This window comes from Festucalex cinctus, chromosome 21 (genome assembly GCF_051991245.1).
Source record: "Festucalex cinctus isolate MCC-2025b chromosome 21, RoL_Fcin_1.0, whole genome shotgun sequence".
Classification (NCBI taxonomy): Eukaryota; Metazoa; Chordata; class Actinopteri; order Syngnathiformes; family Syngnathidae; genus Festucalex; species Festucalex cinctus.
The window spans coordinates 1,802,279-1,813,109 of record NC_135431.1 but is presented as its reverse complement, the minus strand read 5'-3'; the positions used below and the strand labels follow the sequence as shown (position 1 = coordinate 1,813,109).

General features: G+C 42.6%; 1 protein-coding gene across 2 annotated transcripts in view; it reads left to right on the top strand.

The window, feature by feature from the left end:
* The first annotated feature begins 4,082 nt into the window (after window positions 1-4,082).
* znf512 (zinc finger protein 512) overlaps window positions 4,083-10,831 on the top strand; it is an 8,258-nt gene continuing 1,509 nt past the window's right edge. Inside the window, exons 1-12 of one of the 2 annotated variants that reach the window (XM_077510277.1) lie at window positions 4,083-4,552; window positions 4,684-4,757; window positions 5,071-6,012; window positions 6,313-6,364; window positions 6,741-6,803; window positions 7,070-7,413; window positions 7,482-7,607; window positions 7,782-7,906; window positions 8,929-9,015; window positions 9,104-9,202; window positions 9,782-10,144; window positions 10,228-10,329. In XM_077510277.1, coding sequence (XP_077366403.1) covers window positions 6,778-6,803; window positions 7,070-7,413; window positions 7,482-7,607; window positions 7,782-7,906; window positions 8,929-9,015; window positions 9,104-9,202; window positions 9,782-10,144; window positions 10,228-10,329 — 1,272 coding nt within the window. In that variant the 5' untranslated portion in view covers window positions 4,083-4,552; window positions 4,684-4,757; window positions 5,071-6,012; window positions 6,313-6,364; window positions 6,741-6,777. Of the gene's footprint in view, window positions 4,553-4,683; window positions 4,758-5,070; window positions 6,365-6,740; window positions 6,804-7,069; window positions 7,414-7,481; window positions 7,608-7,781; window positions 7,907-8,928; window positions 9,016-9,103; window positions 9,203-9,781; window positions 10,145-10,227; window positions 10,330-10,831 lie in introns of both variants that reach the window. The other variant, XM_077510276.1, reaches the window with a different exon arrangement.

Genomic DNA, 10,831 nt, shown 5'->3' with positions numbered 1-10,831 from the left:
TGCTGTACAGTCAAAGTGGCGGCGGCGGCGGCTTCCGTTGCCATGAAAACCAGACGGATCCTTTCTCGGCGGTGCGCTTTTAATCCCAAAGTGTCTCCAATTTTTCAAAAAGAAAGAAATGCAAAATCATCAACAAGCACTTTGCATTCCCGCTAAAGACAAGCGGAGGTGGTCCGGCTGGCCGGGGGGGTCCAAAGCAAGGGGGGGACAGACGGGAGGAACCCAAGTCGAGGTGTGCTTGGAGTGAGAGGCTGACTGCCCGCCCCCCACCCGGCGGAGCCGACAGATTTAGATCGGCAGAGGACGACGGCGAAAGGGGTGCGACAGACGTCACACCTCGTCTCTTGCTCTAGCTTGCTGTCACGACTTTTACGCGGCGTGACTCCGGTTCCGCACCCCGATTCATTCACATGCGCGTTCGATCCGGTTTTGCTCGGTGAAACTTTTCCAATCCCAACCGGTGCGCATTCATGTCATGGTTGCGTGGCGGCTGAGTTATTCTTAGAGTGGCTGCTATTCGCCTTTGCCTTTTTAGGCCACAGGCGTGACCTTAACCCCCACCAGTCCACTCATAACACCGTCACCCCCCCCCCCCCCCCCCTCCCTCCCTAAACCATGGAAGCTGCTCACCCCCACACACAAACACACATGGCTAAGTGCAGAGCTGTCATGTGTGTTTGTATTGATGCATGCATATTAACATACATACTATACAATAATACAGGTGGAGGATTTGGAGGACCAAAACTGCCAAAATTCTAAATAAAATAAATGACTAAATAAATAAATAAATGACTAAAAGTGGGGGGAAAAATGGAAGTAATCAGTTTTTATTTTCACTTTTATTTATTTATTTGTTTATTTATGTAGTCATTTATTTAATTATTTATGTAGTCATTTATTTATTTAGTCATTTATTTATTTTGAATGTTTTAATTAATTGACACTTTTATTTAATTATTTAATGGTGTATTTATTTATTTATTTATTTATTTAATGTTGGCACTTTTGGCCCTCCATACAAACCTGCCAAAATTTCAAAATAAATAAATGACTAAATAAATAAATGACTAAATAAATAAATAACCAAATAAATAAATAAATGACTAAAAATTAAAATAAAAACTAATTTATTTCCATTTATATTTATTTTTTGGATATAATGTTTTAATTATATATTTACTATATTCATTTTATTTTCACTTTTAGTCATTTATTTATGTATTTAGTCAGTTATTTATTTATTTAGAATTTTGGCAGTTTTGGTCCTCCATAGGAGGATTACTTAAGAGGATAGAAAAATCTACACATCCCTGTTCAAATGCCAGCCAGGTTTTTGTGATTTATAAATAATAATAATAATAAAAAATAAAAAAGGCGATACACACTTCCTCCATCGGGTGGCGGTAATGTTCCTAAATTGCGTTTGTTATGCACTACTGGGGGGGATTAGGCGACAAAGAAAGACGAGGAAAAATTAAAAAAAAGCAGAATGTGCTGCAACAATGAGCCATACTATCATCACATTGGCAGGTCATATGTGTTCCTGTTCCTCTGCTTAGGTTGAACCTTTTCTATTCTAGGCAAAGAAAATGAGATGGTGGGACGCACTGCAACAATGCCTTTTGATACGAGTAGTTGACAGTCAGTGTGGAACTCGGTGGCGTTATGAACGTGAGTTATTAGTAGCCCGTTAATTAAGGCGTCATAGGATCGAGGCTGTTATTATTAACGCTAAATCTTAGAATTTGTTTCTTTGTCGCCGAGCGTTTTATGTATTAAGCACGGTGCTATATAGTAAGCGCGGCTAACAGTCGCTAACGCAAAACATCTGTTCTCCCTTATCAAAATAGATGCTCTGTATGTGTCATGCCATTTGGACGCTTTGAACACTTAGATGTAGCGTAAATATGTTGGTATATTAAGTTGGGTTCTTTTGGATCAGAACGTAAACGTGTTTCAGGAATAGCAAAACAAAAAATAATAATAATCGTTGCTCACTTGTTAGCAAAATGTGCATAGACCCTCCGCAATGCTAAACAAATGAATGCTCGAGCCATTAAATTTCGTCCGTAATTTTGAATTGATGTTTTATTTGTTGACGTTGTTTATTTCCGAGTGTTTACGGAGCACGGGGGCGCCCAGCTTTATGTCCCGAATAGCCAATGCTGAAGCTCTCGATGCTGACGTCATTTCAACGCGGAAGTGGTGTAAAATAAGCGTCCCCTCCCTCCCCATAGTCCTTCAGTTGTGATGGATAGCATGTTCAAAATGCCACCCCAAAAGAGTTCTGCTCGCAATAAGCCAAAGAGAACAAACGTAATGCGGACCATAGAACAAAAAAAAGAACTTATAGCTAAATTTGAAAGTGGCACACGGGTGTCTGACCTGGCCACTCAGTACAACATGGCCAAGTCCACCATATCCACCATTTTGAAAAAGAAAGAAGCCATCAAAGCTGCTGATGTGGCCAAAGGAGTGAAAACGCTGACAAGCAGGAGACCTTATCGAATGGAAGATGTGGAGAAGCTTCTGCTTCAGTGGGTCACGGAGAGGCAAGCGAGGGGCGAGAAAGTGTCGGAGCCTATCATTTGTGAGCGCGCGCGGCAGCTGTACAGCGACCTGACTCGAGACAGCCCCGGGGACAGCGCGGATGACTTCAAGGCGAGCAGGGGCTGGTTTGAAAACTTCAAAAAGAGAAGCGGGATCCGCTACGTGGTCCGAAAGAGAGAGAGCCTCCGCGCCGATAAAGAAGGCGCCAGGAAATTTGTGGAGGAGTTTCAGTCGTTTGTTGGGAGTGAAGGTTTTCAACCCCAGCAAGTGTTCAACTGTGACGAGACGGGACTCTTTTGGAAGAAAATGCCCAAGAGGACGTACATCACACGGGAAGAGAAGAGCCTCCCAGGACACAAGCCCATGAAAGACAGGCTGACTTTGCTGCTCTGTGCCAACGCTAGCGGCGACTGCAAAGTCAAACCTCTGCTGGTGTATCACTCTGAAACGCCGAGAGCCTTTAAAAAGAACAATGTGCAGAAAAACAAGCTGAACGTCATGTGGAGGTCCAATCCCAAAGCGCTGGTCACGCGACAGTTCTTCACCGAGTGGTTCCAGGAGGTGTTTGCGCCCAGCGTGGCGGAATACCTGACGGAGAAGAATCTTCCACTCAAGGCCCTTCTGGTCCTGGACGCCGGGCTGGCTCAGCCGACGGGGTTGGGAGACGACTGGGGCAGCGACAACGACTTCATCGCCGTGAAGTTTTTGCCCCCTAACACCACTCCTCTACTCCAGCCCATGGACCAGCATTTCATCTCCAACTTCAAGAAGCTCTACACCAAAGCGCTTTTCCAGCGATGCTTTGAGGTGACCATGGAGACCAACCTAACTTTGAGAGAGTTTTGGAAAGACCACTTCAACATCCTCCATTGCTTGACCGTGCTGGAGAAAGCCTGGGAGCAAGTCACCAAGAGAACGGTGCAGTCCTCTTGGAGGAAACTGTGGCCAACCTCCACGGTGGCCAGGTTCTTTGAAGGCTTTGAGCCCGATCCCGCTTTGGAAACGGACGTGGTCGACGAGATCGTGTCCCTGGGCAAGTTCATGGGCCTGGAGGTAGACAGCGACGACGTGGAGGAGCTTGTGGAGGAGCACACCCTGGTGCTCTCCACCGACCATTTGCAGGACGTCGAGCAGCAAGACGTTCCCGACGGTGCGTCCTCCTCCGAGGAAGACGCGGCGGGCTGGAACGACAGCATCCCCACGGCGGAAATCAAGGAGCTGCTGGGCTACTGGGCCAAGACGCAGAGTCTGGTGGCCAAGTGGCACCCCAGCGTCGCCGTGGTGAAGAGGAACATCAACCTGTTTGACGGCAACGTGGTGGAGCACTTCCGAGCCATCCTGAAGGGTCGCAGGAGGCAAACGGCTTTGGACGGCATCTTCTCCAAGGAAGACGACAACGGCGGGGGCGGTAATGAGCTTCAAGCTTCCATCAGTGGCGTTAAGAGGAGGAGGAAGGACTGCGTGCTGGAAGACGACTTGGATCACGTCTTTGCGGAAGAGGACACGCCTTCCGCGGAGTGACATCCTTCCTCCCCACTTCCCTTTCATCATCATCATCATCATCATCATGTGTGTCACTTACATGACTGTTATTAAGAATATGATTACCTCTATAACAGTAATTCAAATGTCTGTTTTTTTAAAATGGAAAGGTCTGAAAGGTACTGAAAGGTCAAAGAACCTTCGGCGGGGTTCCACCGTGTGGACTTGTGTATCTATTAGATAGCAGGACATTCGAGAGCCTCTCTAAGCACCTGATCTGAGCTAAACCAAGAGCCAATAACTTCTCTCACACTGCTGTTGACCATCCCAGCCCCAAGACTTCGGTCCTTATTCCTGAGGACACTTCATTCATAAGCGCAGTCGCTTCAGGCAGAGATATGGACCAGGATAAGGCCTGGAGAACTGGCAGGGATCCCTGTTCAGGACCAGACCAGATTTGGAACTCCAGCAGAAGTGAAGATCTGGAGCTGACATGGAGGAATTGTCTGGAGACCTGGTAATTATTGAGAATGATTAGTTTTGTATAGTTCAGTGACAACATTTGATTCAGCTGTTCTTTTGCGTCCCACACTTTGAGAATTTGCTGCCGTCAATGGAATTTGACTAACTTTCTTGACGCATTTGCAGACTTGGAAGAAGTTCCAGAGTGGACTGGACCTGGTGAGAAGCCGCGCTAACTTCCGGCAATTCTCCACACTCATGTACGTTCATGTCTTTAACATCAGGGTTGTGTTTGGAATTGTTCCATTATTCTCTGCTCCATAATCACAGTATCGAGATTTGTATATAATTACTGGACTAAATGGTAATAAAAGTCGACTAAGTATCGAGATTTGTATATAATTACTGGACTAAATGGTAATAAAAGTCGACTAAGTATAGCGATTATGGAGTAGAGAATAAATGAATGATTCCGATTGGAACATGGCACCTGTTTTGAGTCATTTTGTACAAGTTTGAAAAATCAGGACAAAATTTTGCTCAAATCAACAAGGATGTTTTGTGTGTTTGCAGAGTAGCTGATCCGGGACCTGCACCACCATCACTGCCACTTCCAGCATCATTTTCAACAACAGATGTTCACAATCATATTTGTTCGTCTTAATGATATTAGCATTGGTCCTGCTTGTAGTAAAGGACAGTAATTTATCATATAAGACTATAATAACTACGACTGTTAGTACCACAGTTGTTTTTGTAAGATGAAGTGTCTTTATGGGTAACATCTTTTTACACCTGTATGATGGTTAATAATGTTACTTAAAACGTTACCGATACAGTTAATGAAATTCCTGCAATAGAGACGGTGTAACCCTTGAACACATTCCCCAAATATGGATATAGTGGTTTCAATTGAAAAACCCAGGGAGGTGTGAAAAAACATTTGCTTTATTTCTCATGGGAAAAATATTCGAGTGCATTATGGTTGATTGCATTATACATTTAATATACAAGTTCATCATTATTGAGTGCGATTATTTCCCAGGCATGAAATTGGGCTGTAATAATACATTACTGCAGTTTTTGTTTTAAATTCTGTGATCTGCTGGAACTCACCTAGTAAGCTTCTTTTTTATATCTGTTAAATTTCAGACTGAATTCAATCTAATATATTGATAAACGGTTGTCAAATGGCGTGTTTCCTTGACGTTGAAACGATAGCACTCGCGAGTCCTACAGTCCTTGAATGCGTCGCGGCTGATGCAGCGAGAGGGCGTTCCTCCGACTTGCACGTAAACGCACCGCGGAGCGAACCATTCACCTCGTTTCCGAGTTCATCTTTCGATCTCACGATCTCATCGGAACCGCCTGCTCGTCGTTTGTCCGCGGCTCCCCCAGGCCAGGCGGACACCGAGGTTCGGCTGGCGGCTGCGGGTTGCAGGAAGCCGGATGCCGCCGCCCGGCTGCTTCGACGTCCTTCCCCTCGACCACAACAATCATGGCAGATTGTATAAAGTAAGCAGATCACCCCTTGCTGGTCTTCCTCAGTCAGAAAAGACATTTGTTGTTGTTGTTGTTTTTACTGTGTCCAGGTTCACATATACGTTTCTATTTTCCATATGAAGCTCATGTGTGTCGTCTCTCACGGCATGAAGGCACACAAACGCAACACGATTTTTTTTCCTCCAAAAATGAAATAATAAACACATGTACCTAACCTTCCTCATATTTCTTAAAAACACGCTAGCTGGTGTGCAATATGCTAATAACTGCTGTAATTGAATGTTTTGGCTAATTAAAAGTTTTTCACCATAGGACCTGATGGACGACAAAAGTATTGGGACACATCTAATCATCTTATTAAGACGTAAGGACAATCTCATCAACTTTTGGGGATTTACATTTTGCTTACCAGTGTACAAAGCAAGGTGCATTAAAGTTTTCTAGTTCTACAATTGTCACACCACATAAAAGATGTTTTAAAAAAAAAAAAGTGCTTTAAGAATCGGCATGTGTCGAAGCTTCAAAATGGTGAGAAATAAAGCCATTTTCCTTTGTTTTCAAATATTAATTTAATACAATATGGAAAAATGGATGCCACTTTGCCTAGCATCTTTATACATGTATAAGTTTGAGCATAAAGTTTTCCTTGAGTGGAAATGAGGAATATATCTCATTGGTTTGTCAAGGGGTTTTTCCTCTTTAAAGTCACTTTTTTTTATTATTATTATTTTTTTTTAAAGGTACAGTGATGATGAACAAGTCCAAGAAGCTGTTAAGATGAAGAGAGGGTTTGCTGGAAGAAGGTAAGAGCTCATTCCGAATTGTTGAGGAAAATATGCAATTTAAGAACAAACAAAAAGGGAATAATTTGCTTAAATTTTATACAAATAAGTTATGTATGGAAATGGATTTGTTTTGCTGCAAGGGAGGCTACCCTTTTAGAAAAATAGATTTTCAAGCTTTGTATGATTAATGTCAATAATTGAAAGGTTGAAGAGCCTCCCTAAAGGAGTTTTTAATGTATTTATTTGTTTTTAACTTCCACTTGATGGACTTTTAATTGTGTCAGGTACCAGAACCTTCAGAGAGTCTCCATAAACTATCCAAGCACCAGCTATTCCGGTCTGGCCAAGGCTGCCAGGCTTCCTCCCAGGCTCTTGTTGAAGGACATGTGGCCTCACAGCGGAGGAACCTCCCAGCTTCAGGACCAGAACTTCCACTCCTGGACTGCCGATGGAGAACCAGCTCGGGAGCATCTCTGGACAGACGAAGCGGGACATTCGGCTCGGCAGGACATGTGGACGCTCACAGCAAGCAGGGACGGCAACCAAGACCAGGATCAGGCCAGCAGGGGTCCCTCTTCAGAACCTGACCGGACTTGGAACCCCAGCAGAAATATCTTCTGCAGACCTGGTAATTTTTCATGAATTATTCAGTTATTTTTAAAGACTCAACCTATTGACGCTTATCAAATGCTTCAGAAACTGTAGCAGCAATTGTTGGTGTCCAAAACGACGCAGACGTCTCCGTGGTTGAGCTCACCGAGGAAGAAGAGAAGAAGCCACCAGTGATCTCCAGCAAGAAGGAACGTCCCACCTACCCACCAGGTAGGGCTCGCTGATACCGCATTAACGCATTCACTGCCACGCACGTTTAAAATTGTCAACTGGAATCTGAACTTTGACTGCTACCGACAAGTTTATTAGTCAAGTACACTTTTCAACTGTTAGGCATGTAATTGTTTCTCGTCCAACTAAATTATTATTTTTTTTAACAAAAAGGGAGCCAGGAGGAGCGTTGGCAGCTCCAGATCGTCGCAAGAGGCCGAGTCAATTGTCCCAAATGTAAAAGTGTCAGCAGGAGGACGGTGGAAGGTCTCAAGAAGCACATGGATAACTGCAATCTGGTCAGTAGCTCTCAAGTCCAACATTTGTGAGCTGTTTTGACAATAAAATATAACATTGTTCAATCAATACTCCGTACATTTGCAGATGTGCTCATAAATTTTGCATACCCATGGCAGCATTTATAAAAATGTGTACAGTGTTCCCTCGTTTATCGCGGGTGTTACGTTGCAAAAATTACCCGCGATAACGGAAATCTGCGTTAACAACAACAACAACAAAATCCAGTTAATTATTTATATTTTTTGTGTTTTTTCGTTTTAGTATGATTTTTACTTTATTATAAATGCTTTTTCATTCATCATCTGTTCTTTCTTTCATTTATATTCATTTTTCCATTAAAAGTATGTTTTTTTTAATTTACTTATTACAATATACAGCACGGTATTTTTTTCATTCATTGTTTTTTTCATTGGTATAATGTTTTGTTTATTATAAATGCATTTTCATTCATCATGTTCTTTTTTCATTTATATTCATTTTTTCCAATTAAAACATTTTTTTTTAATTTACTTATTACAGTATACAGCACAGTATATATTTTTAATTTGTTTTTTAATTTTTTTATGAATTTTAGTTTATTATGAATGCATTTTCGTTCTTTTTTCATTTATATAATTTTTTTAGATTAAAACTACGTTATTATTATTATTATTATTATTATTACAGTATACAGCAGAGTATATTTTTTTCATTTTGATATTTTTAGTTTATGATGGATGCATTTTAATTCTTTTTTTCAATTTTTTTCAATTTTTTTTTTTTTTTTTTTTTTTTTTTTTTTTGGATGGCCGTATGTCCCGGATTGGACGTAGGGTTCGAGAGATACGGCTGTGCAAAAAACAAAACAAATAAACAAACCAAAAAGCACATAAAAAAAAGCACATTTTAAAACATCCACGAAAGATGAACCCGCGATAAACGAGGGAACACCGTACCCATCAATTTACTCACCAATCGACTTGATCTGTGTGAAATGTTAGCGCAAAGCTATTATTCTGTTATAATTGGCTTTCAATTTCAGCAAGGGTATACGTGCCAACACTGCGGGAAGCAGCTCAAATCTTCCACGGGGATGAAGTATCACCTCATGGCCGACCACAGCAATCCGGTAAGTGCCGTGGGTGGCGAAAAACATTCAGCGTCAGAAGGCGATTCTAAATGTTGCGATTTTTATTTTTTTTTTCCCCGGTCGCTAGCCGTCAGTGGAAGACACCCAGGACATGGACCAACGCGCCGTCAAAGACAAGCTAAGGAAAATCCTGAAACAGTTAGGCAAGATCAAGTGCGCCAAAGAGGTAAAAATGGAATTTGCGTGTGTTTTTTGATAGTAGAATTTTTATTTGTATTGCGATTCTTGTACACTTGCACTGTTGTAATGATTTTGTTTTATATTGGATTTATTTTGATAATATTGTCATACTCCTTTTACATAGTGATCCCGAGTGGTCAGACTAAGATACTACATAACTGAGATGCCTTGTGTTACAGGTTACTTTTAAAGGGATACCAAAAAGTAATTTTTCTCCTTGCTGTCGACTGATGATGACATCACCTGTGCTGAGGAAGTAGGTCACGGCCAATCACGGTGCACCTGTTTTCTGCTTTTGGTCAGCAAATTGAGCCATGATTGGTTGTTACCTATTTCCTCAGCACAGGTGATGTCATCATCAGTCGACGGCAAGTAGAAAAAATACTCTTTAAAAGGTACTAATTGTATGTGAAAAATAATGAAGTTACCACATTAATTATAGACAAAATATGAACTTTTTACTGCTGAAAATTGTTCAGTGAGTCAAGTATCGCTTTCAAGAATATTATATTGTGAACAGATGACAATATTTTGCACTTCTGCATGTTTTTCCCCCCCCCCCCAGGGCTGCACGGCGACGTTCAGCAGCATCATGGGCTACATGTACCACATGAAAAAGTGCGGCAAGGAGCAGGCGGAACTGGACAAGTTGTTGCTCGTTTGCTCGCACTGCGGCAAAACGTACAAGTCCAAAGCCGGCCTGGACTACCACCTCAAGTCCGAGCACGCCCCCGCCGGTCCGGCGCGCCAAGACGAGCCGACGGACGACGACGTCCAGAGCCGGGCCGAGGCCGGCGGCGGCGGCGGCGGCGGCAGAGTTCAGCGGGCTTCGGCGCTGCTGGCCAACTTCAACATGTCCAACAAGGAGCCGTCCAAAGACGGGCCCAAGAGGAACTTTCAGTCCGACCTGGTGCCCGATGACAAAAAGGCAAATATATAAGAAAAAGGGCCACAAATAGCTGGGGGGGGGATTAGAATAATTTGTCCTTCAATGAGTTTTCTGGCTTTCAGTTGAAATACTCACGACCCGGCCTGCCCACCTTCAGCCAGGAACTGCTCAGGATGTGGAAGAACGAAGTGAAGGTGCACAAGAAGGTCCACTGTCCCAACCAGGTCTGAATTTTTTACCGCCTTTATATGAAATTAGTCAAAATTAAGAAGGACTCGCTTATGTGCGTATTTCCCACTGACCTTTATATATGACTGGATGGCCCATACACGGCAGCCCGTGCAAGCCGTTGAAGGCACAGGGCGGCCATCTTGTCACTCCCACCTCGCGAGCAAACTACTGTCTAAACTATACATACAGATGAGACGTATACAGCTCGTGGCAGTTAATAAAAGGCCGAAGGTGGGGTGGGGGAATTTGTGCCAGGCTGGTCACTATTTATTAACAAGTAAAATATAAATAAAATCTAACAAGTAGACGGTATGTGCTGCTTTTTCTTTTATCGCCCAGTTCCTTAGACCCCAATATTAGATTTGGTTTCCTCCTGTAATAAACATCATTAAGCATATAATTTATACATGCATTTAAGTTGTAAAAATATCTGAAATCCTCTTGTTTATGTTTAATACATTTAAAACACCATAAAACATGATGTTTCTACTAAGT